The sequence below is a fragment of the Notamacropus eugenii genome, chromosome 1, assembly GCF_028372415.1.
Source record: "Notamacropus eugenii isolate mMacEug1 chromosome 1, mMacEug1.pri_v2, whole genome shotgun sequence".
NCBI lineage: Eukaryota > Metazoa > Chordata > Mammalia > Diprotodontia > Macropodidae > Notamacropus > Notamacropus eugenii.
This window is the reverse complement of record NC_092872.1, coordinates 284,137,063-284,161,251: the sequence shown is the minus strand read 5'-3', so window position 1 is coordinate 284,161,251 and position 24,189 is coordinate 284,137,063. Positions and strand designations below refer to the sequence as shown.

Sequence of the window (24,189 nt, the reverse complement as noted above, 5' to 3'; positions counted from 1 at the left end):
ACTCCCTCCCTAGGCAGCTGGCTAGAACTGTGTCCCACAGTGTCCCAAAGAATATCAAAGGGAAATTTGGGGAACTGTCCCATTAAAAAGATCTTGGCAGGAATCTGGATTCTCTGGGAGTTTATGAGTCTCAAATTCATCCTGAGGGTTCCTATTCATAGTGAAAATCAGAACTTGTTATTTCTAACAATCATCCAGGAAAGGTTCCATACAGGAGCCAAAGCAGACAAAAATGTCTTGGGGGAGGGATCACCTGAAAGCACAAGAGGTAGGGAGGGCTTATCTGTGGGTCAGACACAGCATAGGGATGGTGAAAAGACTGAAGGAGAAATTAATGAGATCAAGGTCCCCCCATTTTAAATTGGGTTGGAGAGGGGAAGGGAGACAAAAATATACAGAGAAAGACACACAAGGAGACAGATACAGGAACAATGATCGATTAAGACAGATAGCTGGACATTTAGAGGAAAATGGACCAAGAAAGAGAGGGACATACAGACAGTAAGATAGAGGGGAGAGAGCAAATAAAGAGGACATTGAGGAAAAAGGAGGGAAGAGAGAGTTTCTTCACTTCAGGAATGGGGAGCCACCCAGAACTTAATCACCTCTGAACATGATCCTTTAGAAAGGGGCGGCCTCTGAGAAGCTCCTGGATCCCTAATAGAGTTCTCAAGACAGTACTGAGGAGATGCCTCCTTTAATACAAAATCTGGCCACTGAGACACTTGTCTTAAGAGTTGGATCTTTGGAGATAAGTGGAGCCAAGGTCAAGCCATGGATCATTGAGACAGTGACTGTGACAAGATTCAAATCCAAGCCATAGACTATATAGTGTACTGCAAACTCCCAAGCAGCTCAATGAAGAGGGTTGGAAAGTTGAAAAGAAAACACAGGAGCCCAAGTGATGAAAATTAAAAGCAGTTCTATTTCATTTTAAAGGGAAGAAACCACTACATCACCACCCCAACCCCTTCTATATAACTGGTTTCTGGGAACCCTGGACTCTTTGCCAGATGTTAAAATCAGAGAATGGACAGGGACCTCACAGACTATTTCTCTCCTTCCCTCATCCTGGAAAGGACAAGACTGAAGCTCATTCATAGAGCCCAAAAGAGGCCATTTTCTGGGCTGAATTGGGGGTTAGAGGGAATTTTGGAATAATCCATTAAGGCCGATATTCACACAGTAGATAGAGCCCTGGGCCTAGAGTCAGGATGACCTGAGTTCAAATCCAGCCTCAGACATTTACTAGTTGGGTGACCTGGGAAAGTCACTTCTGACTGTCATCTGTAACATGAGAATAATAACAGGACCTACCCACTCAAGATATGTTGTGAGGATCAAGCAAAATATTTGTAAAGTGCTTAGTACAATGCCTGGCATACAGTAAACACTGAACAAATGCTTGTTTCCTTCCTCCAACCTTCTGTGAAGGCTATACTAGCCAGACAGGAAGAGTAACAGTTGAAGGAACTAGGGCCCAATCCAAGAACAGAAAGCAGTTTCTGTGAAGATTGAATACCTCTCTTCCTTCACTCTAAACCTCAGTCCCTTCTCTGCCATAGATCAAGTTGTTGACGTGGAAGTTGTGAAAGCTGGTGGCATGACCATTCATGTGTTGGGACTGAGCCTGGGAGTCAAGATCTACACCATGTGCCATGTTGGAACAAGTTGGGTAGGAGCTAAGGCCAGAGCTCACCTGCCTTCCCGAAGCTAAGTCCCCCACTGGTACACCTCCTGCTCCTGTGAAGTGTCTGGGGAAGACTCCACAACCATTAGCCAGGGCCCCCATGGTGGAAGTGAAGCCAGAGAAACATGGGCTGGGCTCTATAGCCAGTAGGGGGGGTTTGGACTCAGTCCCAGAGCTGGCTGTGGTTGTGGAGTCAAAGAGGCTTAGGTTCTCCGATGGATTTTTGAGGGTCCCAGAGCTATTGTCTTCAGACTTAGAGACAGCTCCTAGTGTCCCTGTTCCATTGGGGTCCCCTCGTCTTTTCCTCTTTCTCCGGAAGTTTCCATGATCAAACATTTTCTCACAGTTTGGGTCCAAGGTCCAGTAATTTCCTTTCCCTGCAGGAGAATAGTAAATTGTTTTTTAAAGATGAATTGATAACCAACTTTCCTGTAAATTAACCTAGGACCACTCAAGTAATGGCATAGAGTAGGCAGAGCCTTGGACTTGGAATCAGAAATACCTGGGTACAAAACCTTCTACTGACAAAAGCTATGTTACCCTGGGCAACTCACTTTCTCTCTGAGTTTCAGCTTCTCATTTTACAAATGAGAATAAGAATTCCTGTGTATTACAGGTATTAACCCTCCTCACAGGGTTGTTGGGAGACTCAAATGACAGAATTCCTGTAAAATTTTATGTAAATGCTAGTTATATTTTTTGGGGAGGCTAGTAGCCTCCTTCAGAAAGATGACCACTCTCTCACATATTATACACGCAGGTGACATTTTGGACTAGGCTGGAACAAATCTCTTGCCTACAACCCATCAGACAGGTATGTATGCTTCACCTTCTGCTTGAAGGTCTCTAGGAAGAAGGGGGCTCCCCATCTCCCAAGGAAGCCCATCCCCTTCAGCAAGATCTATTTTCAGAAATCAAACAAAGCTCATCCCTCATTTCGAAGATGTGATCCTAGGTCCAGAGAGGGGAAGGACTAGGGTTTAGGATTGTAGGATTTTGGGATTAGAGTTGGGATCTAGCCCAATGGCCCTTTCTTACAGATGAGGAAACCAGAAGCCTAGGATGGTCAAGGGACTTGCCCACAGTGGCACAGACAGGAAGTACTTGAGTAGGGCTTCCCTTTGGGTCTTCTGAGTTCACCTTCAGAACTTTGTTAAGAACCCCGAGGTTCTGTAGGACAAGCCCAGCCAGAGAAGGCATTCTAGCCGCAGGAGATGAAATAGGTCAGGTTTGGGGTGGGGGCATCTACAGGGAAGGTCAAGGGACGGCATACCTGGGTCATCTTCATCGCGGGGCACCTTCTTGAAGCAGTCATTGAGGGAAAGGTTGTGACGGATAGAATTCTGCCAGCCGGCCTTGCTCTTTTTGTAGAAGGGGAAGGTACCCTCCACGTACTGATAGATCTGGCTCAAAGTCAGCTTCTTGTCAGGGGCGTTCTCGATGGCCATGGCGATGAGCGCCGAGTACGAGTACGGAGGCCGCATGAGTTTAAGGAGCTCCTGCTGGTTGGACAGCGACAACCAGGTGAGTTCGGCCGCTGCCGCCCCGAAACCGGGAGAAGCGGGCAGGAACGGTCGCTGTCCTGGGCAGCCGTAGCCGGGTAGGTACGAGGGCTGGCTGAGGGTCGGTCCATTGAGCCACAGGTAGGGGTTGGGCGCCGCACCACCGTAGTCAGAGAGTCCGAAGCCGGTGGAGGGCGCCGAGGGGGCTCTTGATGAGCGGTGAGAGTGCTGGGGGACTCCCGGCTGGTACAGACTCAAGTGGTCTCCGTAGACGGATAAATCCAACAGCTCCTGGGCACTGGGGGCATGTTGCTGGCCCGAAGGGCCCGGCGGGCTGGCTGACGGCTGCCCCGGAACTTTCATGACGGGCCCATGGAACTCTGCGCTGCTCCGTAGACCGCCAAAAGGAGCCGAGAGCAGTCCAGGGGGGAGGGTGGCAATCACTGACCCCAAGGTGGAGCAGAGGGAGCAGTGGGTATAGGAGGTAGATACTATTCATATCACTCCAGCCCAGCTCAACCCAGCCCTTTCCAGCCCAGCCCAGCCCTCCCTGGGTACTCAAATTCCTTTCCTCCCCTTCCTCTTCTTCCTCCGCCCATCACGCACATTAATCTCTGACCTCCTCCCACCGTTTCCAATTCTTACTTCATTTACCCTCCTTCTCAGTCCCCCCCAACCCCAGGGATTCCACTTCCCAGCCCAAGTATTCCCCACTTTCAGGGAGAAGTACCTCTGCTCCCCCCGCCTGAAGAACTTCAATCTTTCACCTCTCATCAGACAAGTTCTCCTCTCTGCCTACACTTGACCCCAGCACCTATCCCTTAGCTGCTCTCAGTCTTTCCTGTCTTACATCCCCGGCTCCTGGATCAGAGAACGTGGACGTGAGGGCTGCAAGGGACGTTAGAGAGAAGGCTGAGAAGGCCCTTTGCAGGGGCAAGACAAGCTCCCTGGCCTTGGAGCCAGAAAGGTGAAGACTAAGGCTCATTAACTGTGGGAGCCTAGGGGAGTGATAAAAAGACAAAAACTTTCAGGAGGAGAGACCTCCCAAGGGAATATGAGTTGGAGATGGGAGTCTCCCCCTCCACTGCCGTTAGAGACTGGATGACTGGATGGCCCCGTGTCATCCAGAGGGGAATCTTGGGCTAGTAACAATGGCCCTCAGGTCCCTCCTGTCTCTGGGATCCTGTGTAGCTCATTTATGAGGAATACACACACACACACACACACACACACACACACACACACACGATGTCTGCTCCAACTAACTTCCAGGAATTTGTGGACAAATCACTCTGAAAAGGTCTTTTTGAAACAGGAGACAGGAGGTCATTATCCTCTGCTTTGTAATGAGGAACTGGGCCCAGATAGTACAACTGGATTGCCCACCAGGAACTAGCCCAATTGGGATTGGCATCCTGCCTTCTCAGGCACACACAGGTCTCCAATCATCTAATAAGCAAAGATGACTTTTCTGAAGCCTGTCACTGTCCTCTGCCCTCTCTTAACCCTAGCACCTTCCTACCAAAGCTTAGGGAAGCAGATCCCCTTAGCCTGCTGGGAGGCAGAAAAGTTGTTCCAGACTGAAGGATTTTCCACATGATATGATCTCGATTTCAAGAAGACCACCAAGGGGAGTCATTGGGTCATATCAAGCACCTGCTATGTGCCAGACACTATGCTAAGCCCTGGGGACACAAAAGAAAGACAAAATATTGTTGCTGTCCTCAATAAGTTCACAATCTAATAGGGGAGATAATGGGCAAAGGACTTAGAAAGAAGCCAGACATTGAATTAATAGGAAATAATCACCAGAGGGAAAGTGCTAGGGTCAAGGGGAACTGAAAAAGGCTTCCTGAGGGAGGTCAGATTTTAGAGGGGGACATGAAGGAAGCCAGGAAACAGAGATGAGGAGGGAGAGTCTTCCAGGCATGACATGCAGGCAATAAAAATGAGTGTCTTGTTCAAGGAATAGCAAGGAGGGCAGAATCATTGCATCAAAAGAGTAAAAGGTGTGTGTGTGTGTGTGTGTGTGTGTGTGTGTGTGTGTGTGTGTGTGTGTGTAAGGTATAAGAAAATTGGAAAGGTGTTTGTGCATGTGAGGGGTGTTGGTGTGGGAAGGGCAGGTTATGAAGGGCTTTGAATGCTAAATGGAGGATTTTAAATTTTATTCTGGAGGTCATAAGGAGTTTATTAAGTACAGAGGTGACCCAGTCAGACATACACTTTAGGAAAATCACTTTGATGATTGGGTGGAAGATAGACTAAAGTGGAGGGAGTCAGTCTTGTAGCAAGCAGACCAACAGACAGACTGTTGAAATAGCACTGGAATGAAGAGATGAGGGCTTGCCACAACAGCATTAGAGAAGGGTACAAAGATGAAGTGAGTATACCTTGGCAACAGATTGGATATGGGGTGGGGATGGTGGGGAAAGTCAGGAGTTGAAGCTGATACCTACATTTCAAATCTAGGGAGACTGAGAGCATAGTACTAGCCTTGACAGTAATAGGAAAGCCTGAAAGGATGAGGGTTTTTTGAGGAAGATAATGAGGTTTGGACATGTGTTGAAGATGCCTGCTGGACATACGGTTTAAGATGTCTACTAGGCAGCTATTGAAGATGTGAGACTGGAAGTTGGCAGAAAACTCCAGGCTGGATAAGTAGATTTGAGAATTAACAATATAGGGATAATAATTGAATCTTGGGAGCTAATGAGATCACCAAGTGAAATAGTGTAGAGGGAGAAGAGAAAAGGAGTCAGGACAAAGTCCTGAGGAACATTCATGGTTAGTGAATCTTACCTGAATGAAGAGCCAGCAAAGAAAAACTGGAAAGCAATATGGCAGAAATTGATCATGGACCATTATCTTACACCATTTACTAAGATAAGGTGAAAATGGATACATGACCTAGACACAAAGAGAGATTTTACAAGAAAATGAGAAGAACACAGAACATATTACTTATCAGACTTATCGGTAGGCAAATGATTTCTGAATAAACAAGAAATAAGAGAGCAGAATGAGGTATAAAATGGACAATTTTGATTACATTAAAAAGGTTTTGTACAAATAAAGCAAATGTAGCCACAATAAGGAGGAAAACCAAAAATGGTGGGAGGGGGAGAATTTTTTATAGACAGTTTCTCAGATAAAGGTCTCATATCTCAAATATGTAAAGAACTTTGTAAAATCTACAAGAACACAATTCATTTCCCAACCAATAAGTAGTCAAAGAATATAAACAGGTAGTTTTCCAACAAAGAAGTAAAAACAATTTATAGTCATATTGAAAAAGCTCTAAATCATTATTGATTGGAAAAATACAAATTAAAGCAACATTGAGATATGAATTTATATAATGATTGCAGGGGAAAGCAACAACTATTGGAGGAGATGTGAAAAAATTGAGACTTTGCTGTTGGTGAAATTGTGAGCTGATCCAGCCATTTTGGCGAGTAATCTGGAATTATGCCCAAAGAGTTATTAACTGACCTATACCCTTTAACCCAGCAATACCATGACTAGGTCTTTTTTCCAAAGATGATTAGAGAAAAAGGAAAGACCCTATATGTTCTAAAATGTTTATAGCAGCTCTCTATGTGGTGACAAAGAACTGGAAATTCTTTAGATTTTGGAAATTCTGTGGATGCTCATCACTTGGGGAATGGCTGAACAAGTTATGGTATATGATTGTGATGGAATTCTACTGTGCTATAAGAAATGATGGGTTCATTGATTTTAGAAAAATATGGATAGACTTGTACAAAATAATGAAGAATGAAATGAGCAGAACCAAGAGAACACTGTATACAGTAACCATATTGTTTTAAGAACAACTTTGAATGACTAAGTCATTTTGACTATTATAAATGTCCAAATTAACTACAAAGAACCTATGTTTCCAGAGAAACAGCTGATAAATAGAAGTATGTATGGGATGACTTTACATATGTGTGTGTATGTATTTGTGTCTAATGATAGCTATCTGTAGGGTGGAGGTGGGAGGGGGATGAATCTGCATGATAACTTTACTATATATTTAAAATTAATAACAATTTTTACATAATAGATTTGCAGTTTAATGTGCAATCATCTTTTTTTTGTTCTACTATGTTACGAAAATGTTTGTCTCATTTCATAAATAAAAATAAAATAAAATAAAAACCACAATGATCCAGCAAAGAAGACTGAGAGGGAGAGGTCTCATAGGTAGGAGGAGAACCAGGGGGAGCAGAGTTATCAAGAAGAGGATTATTGAAAATATGAAAGGCTGTAAGGAGATCAAGAAAGAGGAGGATTAAGAACAGACCATTAGATTCAGCAATGAAGAGATCATTGGTAATTTGGCAGAAAACAATTTCACTTGAATCCTGAGATAGGAAGTCAGACTGTAGAGAATGAAGGAGGAGCAGAGGCACCTCCTTGGCCCTGGACTGACCCTTTCTAGATAATAATGATTTATACAATGCTTACTATGGATTGGGCACTGTACTAAGCACTTTGGAGTTATTTCATTTAATCCTCACAACAACCCTGGAAAGTAGGTGCTATTATTATTCCCATTTTACAGAGGAGGAAACTGAGGGAAACAGAGGTTAAAAGACTTGCCCAGGTCATATAGCTCGCAAGGTTCTGAGGCTACATTTGAACTCAGGTCTTCCCAGTTTCAGGTCCAGCACGCTATCCACTGTGCATCTGGTTGCCTCAGTAGATTTCCTAGCAATGTCATCAGTGCTATTCTCCCTGCCCACCAGCTGAGATGGCTCTTCCAAACATAGTTTGGGCTTTTTCCACCTCACCTCCCTCAGTGTTTCCTCCCAGCCCAAGCTATTCAAGTGTAGGGAGAGAGGCTGCTTAGGTCATGGAATTTAGAATTGAAAGGGATTGTAGAGATGGTCTGGTCCAACATACTCATTCCTCTTTGTGTTTGTTTTTTAAAATATTTTTATTTAATATTTTGAGTTCCAATTTCTATTCCTCCTCCTGTCCCCCCTCCTCCCCCATCTGTCCCCCCTTCCTCCCCCTCTTCCCTCACTGAGATAGTATGCCATCAGATATAGGTTATACATGTGCAATCCATATCAGTCATCTTGTACAAGAAGACTCAAAAGAGAAAAAAAATGAAAGAAAATGAAAAGCGGCATGCTTCAGTCTGTATTCAGTCAATATCATTTCTTTCTCTGGAGTTGGATAGTATGCTTCATCCTTAAGTCTTTGGGAATTATCTTGGATGCTTGTGTTGCGGAAAATAGCTAAATCCTTCAAAGTTGATCATCCTTACGATACTGTGATTACAAAGTTCTCCTGGTTCTGTTCGCTTCACTACAACACACTCCTTTGAAAGAGGAAGGTGCTATATCCCAAGAAGAGAAGGGACTGTCCCAAGCCTACACACAGCTCTAGGATTCAAACTCAGAGCTCAGACAACTAAGGCTCAGATAAGGCTAAGAATGCAGGATGACCATGTAAAGAAATCTGGAAGAAGTCAGCTAGTGTTTTGACCCCAGGCATCCTTACAAGGCTGGGTGGTGTAGTATGTGGAGTCCCAAGATAGCTCCAAATCCAACCTCAGGACCTTGAGCTGGTTACTACTCTGAGAGTATCTATTTCATCATCTTGTTAAAGGGGGAAAATGAACTAGATGGGATCTAAGGTCCCTCCCAGCTCTAATTATGTGAATCAGTGATCTTATTGGGTGATTCCCACCACCCCACTCAGGGAATTAAACCCTTTTCTTCTGGAAGGGGAGGGAAGGGAAGAAGCTGGTTATGCCTGGGTGGAGGAATGAAAGAAAGTTGGAAAATCTAATCAACCTTTCCAAGCCAAAGACTGAGTGGATGGGGAGAAGCATTTAGAAGAGTCCATATCAAGCTGACCTCTCTAAAGTGCTAGTGAAGTTTTTATTGGATTTAAAAGACTATTCTTCCTCCTCCAACTAAGATTCCACAATTTTACATAATATCTATCATACCTAAATGAGCTTCACAAAAATATATCCAAATTTAAAAAGGTGTGTGTGTTGGGGAGGGGGGTGCTTTCTGTATTCTCTAGTAGGAAATGAAAGGCATCAAACTTTGGCATTTTTTGAGCTACAACTGAGATGGGAAGGAGCTGCCAGGTGGGTGCAAGAAGTCACCTTGTGATTTTACCTTTGTTCTGTGTCTGGAGGGGGTGGGTGGGGGGGTGGGATTGTTTCTAAGACTGTATGGTAAATTGGCTAGAGTTCTGGACTCAGAACTACCTCATTGAAGTACCGTGTGACCCCCAGGGGCAAGTCACTTGATCAGTTTTCCTTAACAAGAAAATAAGCCTCTTTGGAGGGTTGAGGTCTTAAATAGGATAAAGAAGAAAAAGTGATTTGAAAACTTTAATACACTGCATGATTGTCAGTTACTGCCCCCACTGCTGGTACAGGATTTCATCACCTCACACCTGGGTTATCGAAGTACTATCTGCTCCAAGTCTTTCCCTCCCCCAGCCCATATGCTATTCAACCATCAAAGCAATTTCCCTAAAGTACAAGTTTGATAATTTCACCTCCTCCTCCATTCAATAACAATGGCTCCCTATCACCTCTAAGGTCAAATTCAAAAATCCTTTGTTCAGCATTCAATGTCCTTCACAATTTAGCCTCAGTCTCTATATTCCCAGTCTTTTTACACCTTTCTCTCTTGTTCAGGTACTCTGATCCAGTCACTCCTGTCCTTGCTGGTCTTAGAAAAAGATAATTATCTCCGACTCTGAGCATTCTCTCTACAAAGCTTTCCCTACTCATTTCCATTTCCTGGCTTCCCTGCCTTCCTTCAAATCGCATCTAAAATCCTCTCTTCTACAGGAAATTTTCCCTAATCCCTCTTCTATCTAATACAGGCCACTTTTAATTATTTGCTATTTATCTAGTATATTGTCTTCCATGTTAGTCTGTGAGTTCCTTGAGGTTTAGGGATCTATCTTTTGCCTCTCTTTGTATCCCTAGTGTTTAGCATTGTGTCTTGCACATGATTGTTATCCTTCATTCTTGAAGAGGACCAAAATGATATCACCATGATAAAGTGAAGTTTCAGTGTGTCCAACCGTGGCTGATCAAACCAATATGAGCTCGGAATTCTCTACCACAGATTGGGCACAGATAGTCTGTGTAAATATTTGAAGTGGTTACTCCAAATATACACATCCTACATTTACTTTGTGCTCATAGAGCACAGCACCTTTTCTGATGTGGGCACACCATGCTGAGCAGTCCTGTGCCAGTGTCTCCCATGTCTCACAGTCAAATCCAAAGTTCTTGAGAGAGACGTTGAGAGTGTCCTTGAATCACTTCTTCTGACCACCATGTGATCCCCTGCCTCATGTGAGTTTTCCTTAAAACAGTCTTTTTGGCAAGCATACATTTTGCATTCAAACAACATGAGCTGCGCTCTCTGAAGCATGGTTTGAATGCTTGGTAGTTCAACTTAAGCAAGGACTTCAGTGTCTGGTACTTTATCCTGAGAGATGATGCTCAGAATCTTCCTAAGACAGTTCAAATGGAAGCACTTCAGTTTCCTGGCATGGCACTGGTAGACTGTCCATGTTTCACAGGCATACAATAATGAGGTCAGCACAGCTCTGTAGACCTTCAGTTTGGTAGTCAGTATAATACCTTTTCTCTCCCAAACTTTTCTTCGGAGTCTCCCAAACACTGAGCTAGCTCTGGCAATGCATGCATTAACCTCGTTGGAAAGTATATGACCAAGGTAAGTGAACTTATCCACAGCATTCAAAACTTCTCCATTTGTTGTAATGGATAGTTCCACAGATGGGTGGTGTGGTGGTGGCTGATGGAGCACCCGCATTTTCTTGGTGTTAATTATTAGGTCAAAATTAGCACAGGCAGCAAAGAACTGATCCATACTTTGTTGCATCTGAGCTTCAGAGGCTGCATTGAGTGCACAATCATTTGTAAACAGAAAATCATGCACCCAAACTCCCTCCACTTTGGTCTTGGCTAGCAGCCTTTTCAAACTGAAGAACTTACCATTAGTATGATAGTTTGACCTTGATGTCATGTTCATCCTCGTTGAAAGCATTTGATAACATGGCTGAAAACATCATGATAAAAAGCATGGGAGAAAGCACACAGCCCTGTTTCACTCCACTGGTGACTGTGAAGGCATGAGAGCATTGTTTACTATCCAGAACCCAGGCAAACATGCCATCATGAAACTGACATACAATGCTGATGAACTTCTCCTGGTAACCAAATTTTGACATAATTTTCCATAAGCCTTCATGACTAATGGTGTCAAAGGCCTTGGTCAAATCTACAGATGTTGTGTACAGACCTCTGTTCTGCTCCTGGAATTTCTCCTGGAGTTGTTGGGCAGCAAACACCATATTGACTGTTCTTCACCCCTTTTTGAAGCTACACTGACTCTCAGGTATATAACCATCTTCCAGATGAAGGATCAGCCTATGAAGAAAGGACTGTAGCAAAAATTTTGCCAGCAATGACTAAGAGAGAGACCCACCCTGTGATTGTCACAGGACAATCTATTCCCTTTTCCTTTACCGTGATGTACAATGGAGGCATCCTTAAACTCCTGGGGGATAACATCTTGCCATATAACCTGGAAAATTTTAGTTAACTTTTGTATAAGCCATGGTCCCCCTACCTTGTAAATATTGACTGGAATAGATTCAGCACCAGGTGCTTTGCCACATGAAAGGAGCCTAATGGCCCTCAAAACCTCTTCTTCAGTTGGAAGTTCAGCCAGGGAGGGGTTGACTTTAACCTGAAGTAAATGGTCAACGCTTCAGCATTGATTGATAATGGTCTGTTGAGAACACTATGGAAGTATCCAGCCCATCTCTGTAGGTTCACGTCCTTATCACCAATTAATATGGCTCCATCAGCACTGAGTAGTTGTGATGCACCATAGGTTTTTGGTCCATAAATAGCTTTCAGGGAATCATAAAGGCGCTTTGGATTGTTACTATCAGCATAAAACTGAATTTCATCTGCCTTATTACTGAGCCAGGAATCCTGTTTCTCTCTAAGCTTTGCTTGTACTTTGCTTTTGATGGAATTAAATGCTGCCTTCTTAGAGGTGGATGAACTATCCTGCTGGCAAAACCTGTGGAGTTCACATTTTTCATTTAGCAGTTTTTGAACTTCCCCATCATTTTCATCAAACCAGTCTTGGTGTTTGCAAGTGTTCTGATCCAGATGAGCAAATGCAGTACTGTACACCAAATCTCTGAAAGCTGCCCACTCCTTTTCTGCTCCACTGTTGCCTACTGTGTGTTGGCTCAACTTTCCCTCCAAGTTAGCAACAAACTGTTCACACTCAGAGAAGAGCTCTAATTTGTTGAGATTAATTCTTCTGGTAGTCATTTTGCCTTGGGGGCCGTGGTTTTAATGAATGCAAATATTTAGCTTGAAAAGGATAAGTCTGTGATCAGTCCAGCACTCTGCACCACACATTGCCTTTGTCACTCTCACATTTTGTCTGTCTCTTCTCCTTACAATCACATAGACTATTAGATGCCAATGTTTGCTGTGAGGATGCATTCATGAAATTTTATTGCATTTAGGTAACTGGAAAACAATGTTGGTGATGAGAAGGTCAGGTGATGTACAAGTCTTCAGCAGTAAATGACCATTGCTATTGCTGCTTCCAACTCTATTCCTCCCTAGGACTCCCTGCCAAGTCTGGTAGTCTGAACTTACTTTACCATTAAAGTCACCCAGAATTATCAGCTTGTCCTCTTTTGGCACAATGATGATAATGGTCTCTAGGCCTTCATAAAATTTTTCTTTGACCTCATCAGGGTTTGTCATGGTGGAAGCATAGGCACTGATGATGGCAACATGGTATTTTCCTTCAAGTGGCAATCTCATTGTCATGAGCCTGTCATTCACTCCTTTTGGCAGGCACACCAGCTTGCTGACTAGTTTAGTTTTGATTGCAAAACCTACACCAGCTTCATGGCATTCCCCTTCACTGTAACCACTCCAGAAAAATGTGTATGCAGCTCCAACTTCAGTAAGCTGTCCTTCATTTGCCAGTCTTGTTTCACTCAGGGCTGCTATTTGGATGTGATACCTATAGAGTTCTCTTGCAACAGGATCAGTTTGTCTTTCAGGTTTACTGGATTTTATATTGTCTATAAGTGTCTATAAGTTCCATGTGCTGATAATGAGTGGAATCATCTTTGCAGATGCTTTTGTACATTTTGTACATTTTTTTGTGTTTCGACTGCATAGTGGGATTCCCCACGTCCTGCAGTAATCAGGCCAGGGTTGGGTAAGCAGACAATGTTTAGGGAACCTTTTCTAGCCCCCTTTCTCACACCAGGATGTGAGTAGGGCGATCTTTAGAAGGCTGCTCAGACGCACAAGGGACTACCAAATCCCACTCCTGCTTACAGTGAAAAATGACCCTATGGCGTGGGCTGCCTGTGTGAAGGGCTGTGGCTCCCAGTTATCCACACCTGCTGCTTCATCAACTTTCCTGTTGTCACAGGACTTTGAAGTATAACAGTAAAATGGCATGGTGATGTCTTGATTCGTGCATAAATTATATTTAAGTGAGGCAGAGTTGTATGAAATCTTGCACATAGAAGTTGCATAATAGGTGTTTATTGACCAACTTTTTGGATCTTGGCTTATTGTCTAGTGTGTTGGCTATTCCTTCCAGCTTTGTGATGAGCATGGCATCTATACTTTTATCTAAGTTACTGTAAAATGTTACATCACAAAGGATTAAGCCTGGTTTCCTGGGACATTCTATTGGAGTACTTACTCTTTCTAAGTTGAAATTGATCAGTTAATGAAACTGCTTTGATTTCTTCCCCAGCAGCACCCCCCCCCCCCACCTGATTAGATTATAAGTTCCTTGGAAGCAGGAACTGTCTTTTTCCATATTTGTACCACTAGTGCTTATCACAGTGCCTGGGATATAGTAGGTGTTTAAGAAATGTTTGATTATTCTCTTTGAGTCTAGCCATTCAGCTAGGTTTAAATTCACCTTACAGGACCTATCCTGCATCTCTCCATCTTTTCAATGAGCATAGCATGAGCAGTTTTGTCAAACGCTTTGCTTAAATCTAAGCGAATGATATATACAGTGTTCCCCAACCTATTGATATCCCTGTCAAAAAAAGGAAAGAAAAGTCTTGGGTCATTCATTCTTGATGAAACTGTTCATGGTTATTACTTCCTTTTCTAGATATCCACTAACTATCCCTTTAATAAAATGTTCTAGAATTTAGCCAGAAATTGAAGGTAAATTTATTAATCCTTAGTTTGATTTTTTTTTAAATTGAGACACTATTTGCCTTCTTCAAATCTGTAGTCCTTCGGTTCTGTGCTACTTCAATGACCATTGATAGGGGCTTTATAATCACATCTTTCCTTTTAAGATCCCAAAAGTAGCTCATCTTAGCCTTGGGACTTGAAGGCATCCAGAGATAGTGGTGCTATCTTACCATCTTCTTACTTAGGTTGTGTCGAGACCTCTTAACAGTTATTTTTATTTAGTCCTTTTCAGCCTTTCTTTTGTGGTTGTTATTCAGTCTTGTCCAACTCTTCTCTTCTTGACCCCAGTATTTGCACAGAGATACTGGACTGGTCTGCCATTTCCTGATCCACTGGATTAAGGTAAACAGTTTAAGTCATTTGCCCAGGGTCACACAGCTAGGTAATGTCTGGGTCCAAATTTGAATTCAGGTCTTCCTGACTTCAGGCTCATCACTCTATCACTGCACCCCCCCCCCCCCCCAGCTACCTCTATCTCTTCTGTATAGATGGTGAAAACTAGAGGCAGTGGGTGCTTAATATGTCTTTATTGATTTCTTGAATAATGAACATTATCTGATTTGATCTTCACAACAGACAGATACCATAGTTATCATCTTCTCCCTTTTGTTGATTCTGCCTAGGTTACCCTGGTCAAGTCACGTACTTCTCAGTATTTTTTGACAATTTTCTAAGACAATGAATTGCAAAGAATGTGCCAACCTGAAACAGTAGAAGGAATTCCCTCACCTGGGAGTTTCATGCTCTCTTCAAATCAGAGATTTAGTTCCTCTTTGTCTCCATTTAACAGATGAGCAAATGGCCTCAGAGAAATAGAGTGGCATGCTTACGATCACAAAGTGTTGGAGAACAGGCATGAACCCAACTCTGGGTAGCTCCAAATCCAGCATGCTAGCCCAGATTCCACTCCTTCTTCCACTCAAATCTAGAAGGTGATCTTACAGCTTGTTTCCCTGAGACAGTCCCCATGGACGCCTCCATATCTGAGTATTTTGATACATCATAGAGTCACCGAGTGAGAGCTGGTGGTATCTTAATGGTCGCCTAGTTCCATTCCTTGATTTTAAAGATGAGAAAATGTAGGCTCATCAAGATTATGTATAAAGTAAGCATCAAAGGTGGCTTTTGAACCCAGGTCTTCTGACTCCAAAGTCTTATTGAAAATAAAGATAGAAAGTGTCCCATATCAAATAACAATTACCAAGTATTTATTAAATCCCTACTGTGTGCCAGGAAGGCAGATGGAAAGCAATAGTCATCATTTATAGTTTTATATTGCGGTTTATTGAAGGAAGGTAAATATGAAAGATTAAAAATTGTTTCTTCTACATTTGATATCACATGGTTATACCTGATAGCTATATAATGCTTCCAATCATACAATATAGCTTATAAAATGCTTCCTTTCACTTACATCATCCTCATAAGGTAGACATGGAAAGAATTATTATCTTCATTTTACAGATGAGAAAATCACCTGAGTGATTGTAAATGTAAGAGCCAAATGTAGCTCTAGTGACTCTGGGGCCCACTCACCCTACCATGCATGCATTTGGCAGTATACCATATGGTTTGGGAACCATATCTACAATAGAACCGAGGCTACCTTTCATGGTAGTGAGTTCATCCTCAAGGGAGGTTTTCAAGCAGAGATTAAATGATGGCCACCTGGCAGGGGTGTCCCAGAGGTACAGGTTCAACTCTGATATTACTTTCACCTCTGGACTTCTGAGAATAAAGTGGCTCAAGGAAAGAGAATAAAGTTGAAACAAAGACTGTGATGAGAATTTTGAACTTAGAGTCGGAAGACATATGCTAGTATAGACCATCGGAGAAACCACTCTGAATCTCAGTTTACTCATCTGTATAATGGAGGTACTATAGCTCCTACTAACAGGAGCTCCAATTATTGATACTTATGAATCTGATAGATACTACTTCTTGTTCAATCATTTCAATCATGTCTGACTCTTCATGCCCCCATATGAGGTTTTCTTGGCAGAGATAGTGGTATGGTTTACCATTTCCTTATTAATCTTATTTTACAGATGAGGAAATAGAGGTAAACAGGGTTAAGTGACTTGCCCAGGGTCACACAGCTAGTAACGTCTGAGACCAGAATGAACTCAGGAAGAGGAGCCTTCTTGACTCAAGTCCAGCACTTTATCCATTACACCACCTACCTGTTCCAGATACTACCTCACCATATCCTTAATACTGCCAGGAAAGCCATGCAAGAATTACCATCCACATTGTCCAGATGAAAAAAACTGAGCCTGAGAACACTAGGGGTACTTGGGCTCATAGGACTCAGAGCTGGAAGGGACCCTGGGGATCATTCTAGCCAAAATTTCATCTTTCAAATGAGAAAACTGAGCCCCAGAGTGGTGAAGTTGCCCAAGGTACCACAGCCACCAATGATCTGAGTCTGAGGAGATGAAGCCCAGAGTTCTGTGTATCCCTCACATTGATTGTCCCCTCCCAGAGTTGTTACGGGAGTCAGAGGAGCTCATTCTTTTGTATGTGGCTTGTATCCTCTAAGTTCTTCAGCCAAGATGGCTGTTAGGAGTGGCAACTTGTTAACTTCAAGTGCATTGGACTCTATAAGCTCAGTGTAATATTTCTCCCCTCTGCAGAACCTGTGAGGGATGTCACTTGTCCCAAGGGCCAGACTGATGACCTTGGACTTAGGGATTCTGACACATGCTGACCAAAGTTTAAAGCAAGTCACTTAAACTTTGAACTCCTCAGCAAACTCTCCAAGATGACTATGAATGAAGGGAATTTCCATGCCAGGATATCCCTAAGATGAAATCATAGGGCAAACCCTTCTTCCCTGTCCCACCTCCTGCACCATGGGATTGACTACATGGTTTCTGGTGGCAAATTCTCATGTGGGCTTATTGAATTTCGGGGAAGAGACAGTTAGAAAAAGTCCACCGAGTAAGAAATCTCTTGTATTTGAAGAAAAAAGAGCTATACATATTTGGGAAAACTCATTCCGTCTTCCCATCTTAGTTAGAGGCTTACAGGAGCAACACTCTCAAAGCTCCAAATGGTCTTGGACTGAATCAGCCTCTCTCCCTTTTCTTGACCAATGATTCATTGTCTCTCAAACTCTCAGCTAAGTGGTGCCATAGTGCATAGAGGGACTGGCCTGGGACTTCCTGAGTTCAAATCTGGCCTCAGATTCTTCCAGCTATGTGACCTTGGGCAAGTCATTGCACTCTGTTTGCCTCAGTTTCCTCACTTGTAAAATAGGCTGGAGAAGAGAATGGCAAGCTACTCCAGTATCTCTGCCAAGAAAACCTCCAATGAGGTCATAAAGAGTTGGAAACAACCCAAACAACTGAACAACAAATTCAAATATGAGCATTTACTTTTCTGGGAGATGGAACACATGGGCGCCATGGTTTATGGTTAGAATCACCCAATACAATCCAGCATCTGGTGAGATGAAAGAAAGATGAAAGATGTGGAGGCCAGAGAAGCTAGGTTCAAATCTTAACTGGGCTCTTTACTAGAGAGGAAATGGCTCAACAAGAGTTAAGACAGATGTGAGTTCAAATCTTGCCTCACATCCTCCCTAGTTAGAAGACTCAAGGTTAAGTCCCTCAGTCTTTCTAAGTCTGTTTCCTCATCTGCAAAGTAGCCATAATGATGGTACCCATCTCCCAGGGTTGTTCTAAGGACCCACTAAATGACAAGTTTTGCAACGGTTAAAGATGGCAACCATTATTATATGTTTGTATAATTCTATATTATTATAATGTACTATATTATGTTATTCCTTACTATATTATTTTGAGGGACTTCAGAGGTCATTGAGCCCAATTTTATTGTATGGATGAGAAGACTGAATCCTTAAGAGGCACAGAGCCCTGCAGCGCACCATCCCAGGGCACTATTCTACAGGCAAGAAAATGGCAGAGTTTGGTTAGAAACTGCCGCTGGAGGACAACACATTCAGAGCCTCTCCACATGTGAGAAAACAGGAGCCCTTACTGATTGTAACTGACTGAGCTGGCATTTGAAGCCAAGCTCCCTGATTCAGGAGTCGGATGCAGCCCCTGCCCATCAGGGATATAGTCTCTTTACTGCTTCGTGGACCTTAGCCAAGTCGCCTTTTTTTACTCCACACAAAACAGAGGCATCTTTTCTTTATACTGCATGAAGTAAGTACTGCAGGTACTAACAAATCCATTTCACAGAAAAGGGAACAGAGGCTCAAAGAGGCTCACAGAGGCAGTGGTTAGAGTACTGGACCTAGAGTCAGGAGCACTGCAGTTCAAATTTGATCTCAGAGGTTTCTTAGCTGTGTGACCCTGGACAAATCACTTAATTTCTGTTCTCCCCCACTCTTAGTTTTCCCAACTATAAAATGGGGATAATTCTAGCATCCAACTTCCCAGGATTGTTGTGAGATTTAAGTGAAGTAATAGTTGCAAAGCACCCCATGTGCTTGGCATATTAGAGGGTCCTTAATAAAGGCTGGTTTTCTTCTTTCCTTGGCAAGATGAGAGGGATGGGCTCAAAGTCTTGAAGGTGGTCCTTTAGCATGAGAGGCAAAAAAGAAAAGCGATCTTTGGTGCTCTTATTATGGTCTTTTGTCTTAGTTTCCCTGCTCATGCCTGTATAGTCAGTCTTGGTTCTGGGAATTCCTATTTTTCTACCAAAGGGCCATCTTAAACAAATGCATTATGTCTTCTTATGAAACTGAACAAAGAGCTCCTTGGCCATGATGTGCTTTCCCCAAAAGGGCTCCTTGGCCATGATTGCCATCCCTCTACCCCTCAGTTCTCTGTATTCTCTATTACAGCTCCCCTTTCCTCTCCTGAACACCCACAGTCTCCATGTTGAGATGGGCTGGTCATAAATGAGACTTAGCATTGATGAACAGTCTTACTCCTGTCCTTTTTGGTGCCACCATCATCCCCTCCATTCTCTCTGACCTCCTAGTACTTTCAGTGACAGCCTGAGGTGCTGGTGAAGCCAGGAACTCAGCTTCATCCTTTGGGCTTCTCCACGACCCTCCTGTGGCAAATCAGGCCATGCTGTGGATATAGACTACGACGTCAATGTTTGCTTGTGCATTACAACTGGGACGAGGGGCAGCTGAGTGCCTCCCTGCTGCAGGGAGGGCACTGATTTGACCTTCTGGCAGTTTTGATTGTTGGATCATTGGCAGAGTTCACTGGAACCTTGTTTGGGATGCCAAGCATTCACTCTCTCCTGCATTGACTTGGGTGGTCTAATTATATGGCTGGGATGCCATCTAGTGGAAACCAGAGTCTGCTTCCTGCTCCAGTGGCCTCATTCATTATGGAGGACCAGATAGGATGGGAAGGATTAGGAGACAGAACACAGCAAAAAATAGTCCAGACTTCCAGAAGCCTTCCATCCACCTGGGCAATGGGAGAGTGGCACGTTTGGAGTTACCTCCTTAAAAAAAGCTTTCGTTGGGAAAGGAGAGGTAGCCTAGAGAAGGGGAGAGAAATCGAGACTGGGGATCAGAAGAGATAGATTCAATTGCTAGTGTGGCCACTTGCTACCTCTGTGATGCTGGACAAGCCCTTCAACACCCCCCCACCCCCTCCCCAAACCTCCCACCAGCCGAGGCTCTCTCTTCAAAGATAAAGTGAAGGGATTGAATTAGGAAACCTTGGAGACAGCGCCTCGCTTGGAATCTACATTCCTATGAGATGGCTTGGCTCTGATATATTGTATATTGCAGCATAGTAAGCACGGCCTGTCTTCTGAAATTACTTATTTACAGGAGGGAAGTTTCCTAGGAGGACACAGTCGTTTTTCTTTTTTTCTCCCTCTCTAGTTGTACCACTGGAAAAGGGAGCTGGAACATCAGCTCCTCCCTACTTAGGTTCCACATGCTCCCAGCAGAATCCCAGAATGTCAAAGCTGAAAGGACCCTTGGAAATCATAGGATCATAGCTCCAGAGCTGGAAGGCACCTCAAGGTCCTACTAGTCCAACCCCCTCACCTTACAGATGAGGAGATTGAGGATCCACAGAAGCTGAGACTTGCCCAGCACACACAGATAATGATGGTCACAAGCAAGATTTCAACCCAGAGTTACTGATCCTTTAGCCAGCACCCCCATCCTTTAATATTACAGATAAGGAAACTGAGGCTCAGAGCAGGGGAGGGACTTGAAAGTTCCTATATGGGACTTAACTTCAGGAAGGGAAGCGTAGCCACATTGTGTTCAAGAGAAAGAGCTATTAAAGTTACATCAGTACAATTGCTTTCCCTGAATTTTCTGAACAAAACACAACCCCTTTGATGTCATATTTATTCTACTAAAAATGCAGTGATTAACATTAATTTAATGGATTTTAATTTATTTTAAGAGTCATTTAAACTTTACTTTCTGTGAAAGTCTCTTCAACTAGCCTCTGGGCAATGATATGAGAGTCCAGAGAACCAAGATTTCAACATTAGCTGTGTGACCTTGGGCAAATTACTTAATGTCTCTTGGCTCTAGCCATTTTGTAACAAACAGTTGTAGATGTTAGGGACTGGCCATTTATGCTTCATGGGTTTGTTTTTTTTTTTTAAGGCTTTAGCAGCGCACACACAGAGCACTGTGTCATGGGATGTACCTTGCTGCTGACATGGGATGTGTTGGGTCTGAAAGGAATGTTCCTGAGAGGTTTAATAGAACTTCATCATTCATTGACTGGAGAGAAGGTTGTGTTCTCTGATGAGATTCAGCTCTCTGTTTCTCACTAAATTCAATTTGAAAAGCACGGAATAAGCACCTATGATATGCCTAACACTGCACAAGGCATTCTGGGGTACAAGGTTCAAGAATTCAGGAGCTTTCTCTTCTGGGAGAACTGAGAAGATCCACATAAAGAGATAATAGGATATAATATGAAGAGGGAGACAACGCTAACAATGTAATTCCATTCAACAGTAGTGCATGTTAGTCAACAAACATTTATCAAGTGCCTACTATGTACCAAGCCCTGTGTTAAAAACTGGGGATATAAAGGAAGGTAAAGGACATCCCTGATCTCAGTGACTGGACCATCTATTCATGTGTGTACAAAAGGAGACAGTCTCTGGCTTTTAGGAATTTAGGAAATAGCTTATACATATGTAAGTGGGGGTGGGGGGGCCATCAGGACATCTCTGATCAACTGATTTGCTTTACCAACCCTTCTCTCCTTCTGCACACATACATCCTCAAGTCTATTTGATGGAATTACAGAAGAAAAGGCTCAGATAAAAAGAGATATTAAATAATGGAAATTTTAAACCAAGTGCAAAAACACCTCTCAGTTCTGGTATCTTCTCTGTAAGATGTGAACAAAGCCTCCATAAAATTGAAGGAATTAAGGTGCCGTCAATTTCCAGTTTGCTAAGGCTTAACCACACCCTGGTGGCCCTTTGAAAGATGAAAGAAACTGTAAGGAATGAGCCAAGGTTGGAGAGAGCCTTGAGAAGAGGGACAAGCACAGAGTAAGCAGCAACTGCTAAGTATACTAAGACACAAGGAGCTGAGGTTCTATCGTTCAAAGAAGATGCTAAGAACTTGAAGGTAAACATACATACACAGAGACATACACACACACACACTAAACACAAGGTGATTAGAGGAGGAAGACTTTGGTAGTTGGGGACATCAGCAAAGGTTCCATGTAGAATGGGGTGCTTGGGTGTTCCATCCATCAGTGATAGCAAGGGCAAAGTCACAGTGATGAACACAGAGGGCTGAGTGGGAGGGAGATTGGAAGCTCTTGTCTTTTTTTTTTTTAAAAATCAATTAATTTTTGTGTTAAACTTAGTAACCATCCACAAAAACAAACATTTAAATAGAAAGAATGAAAAAAATGACAGCACCTGAAACTCCAAATGCCAGATTCAATACCCTGTGTTGAAAAGAGTAGTAAGTTCCTTTGAGCAGACTTAAGACTAAAGGTATGGCCCTTGCTCTCTACTGCTTCTTAGTCTCCTTATCTTCTGTGAATCTTCTGGATTGCTTGCAGTGGCATAGGTTGTCATTTCCATTGTGTCAGTCTTCCCATTAGTCGGCCCATCAGGGCAGATAAGAGCTCTGCTCCCTTCCCTTGGGCCACTTTGTTGCTGGCCAGGTAGCTCCCAGAGTTATCCTGGACCATGGAATTGGTGCCCACTTTGTCCTTGGCTACCACATTCAGTGAGCTGCTCACTAGCACTGCAGTTCTCTGAACCTGTAATAGGCAACATCTTGTCAGGCTATTCACACATTTGCAGAGAAGAGACTTGAGTTTATGGTTCTGAGCCAATGACAATATTCTAATTAGTCAATAAGCTCCAGGGAAGTGACCTATGCAGGCTCTGCTGCATGGATGGCCCTTGTATTTCCTAGGGAATGCCCTACTCAGCAGACCTCCCAGGCAAGTCCTTCTTCAAGCCACACTAGCAGGCCTCTGGGACACAGAGGTGCATGCCTTTCCATTTTGGAGACTCAGTGATGTTCAGTGTAATGATTGATTCACTAAAATAATCATAATGGGAATTGTCATTTCTGTGGGAGCATTGAGGCTTAGAAAGTTCTGGACAGCCATCTTTTCTTTATACTGCATGAAGTAAGTACTGCAGGTATTAACAAATCCGTTTTACAGAAAAGGGAACAGAGTCTCGAAGGATCATAGGATCAAAAGCCTAGAACTGGAAAGGAGCTTAGAGGTCAAATAATCCAATTCCTACTGTTTTACAGATGAGGAAACCAAGATCTAGAAAAGGTAAACAACTTACTGAAGGTCACCCAGAGAGTGATCCAGGCAGGCCACAATTTAGAGGCAGATGCTTTGGCTTCACATTTACCTTACCACACTATATTCTAAGGTCAAATGACTTGGTTTAGTTCTGCTTCTAGGATTAGAAAAGCAGAGATCTCTTCAATACAAGTCCAGTTTTCTAACAACCTCAGCATAAGGTAGCATGTTAAAGACGTCAAGGTGGTGAGAACACTGCATTTGGAGTCCCAGAATTGTAGAGTTAAAAAGGGCAAAAAAAGATATCTAATCAATTATTCAATAAATTAATGTTTACTAAGTACCCACTATGTTTCAGGTACTGTGTGCTAAATTTGTGGTTGTGGGTTGTCCTTCATTCTTGAAGCGGACCATGATGCAGGGAGATGATGACATGACTTGAAGTTGAATTAGATTTGAGTGATGGAGGGATGTGCAAAGTCACCAGCTTCACTTTCTCCTCCAGAGCCATCTGATTCCAGTGGCTAGATATCAATCAGAAAAACAGGAAATGGCCCAGAATGCAGTTTAAGGAGCCATCCCTTGACTCACTGTGCTAAGCACTGGGGATACAGAAAGAAGCAAAAGGCAGTCCCTTCTCTGAAGGAGCTCACAATCTAATGGGAGGGAGACAACATGTAAACTAATATACACAAAGCAAACTCTATACAGGATAAATAGGAAGTGGCTAACAAAAAGAAAACTCTGGAATGAAGAGGAATTAGGGAAGATTTCCTGTAGAAATGAAATTTTAGTTGGGACTTAAAGGAAGTAATCGCTCAAATCCATACTCAAGTCCCTAGTGGAACCCAGAATCAAAAGGAATTCCCACTATAACCCACAAAACATTTTTCAATCAATCAAAATCTACCCTCTCTCCCTCCTACTTCACCTTCTCTTAAATGAAAAAGAAAGATCAAAACTCTTGTAACA

At 43.0% G+C, this 24,189-nt stretch overlaps 1 protein-coding gene across 1 annotated transcript; it reads right to left on the bottom strand.

Moving 5' to 3' along the window:
* Positions 1-1,413: 1,413 nt before the first annotated feature.
* Positions 1,414-3,555, bottom strand: FOXI2 (forkhead box I2). The gene is made up of 2 exons (XM_072640412.1): positions 2,964-3,555; positions 1,414-2,067 (listed from the first exon to the last, which is right to left on the bottom strand). Exons 1-2 carry the CDS (start codon positions 3,553-3,555, stop codon positions 1,538-1,540), a joined length of 1,122 nt encoding a protein of 373 aa, XP_072496513.1. The 3' UTR covers positions 1,414-1,537.
* Positions 3,556-24,189: the final 20,634 nt, after the last annotated feature.

Coding starts and splice junctions, on each gene's coding strand:
- FOXI2 (XM_072640412.1), bottom strand. CDS start 3,555: ATGAAAGTTCCGGGGCAGCCGTCAGCCAGCCCGCCGGGCCCTTCGGGC. Junction 2,068..2,963: donor CCGCGATGAAGATGACCCAG/GTATGCCGTCCC, acceptor ATTCTCCTGCAG/GGAAAGGAAATTACTGGACC.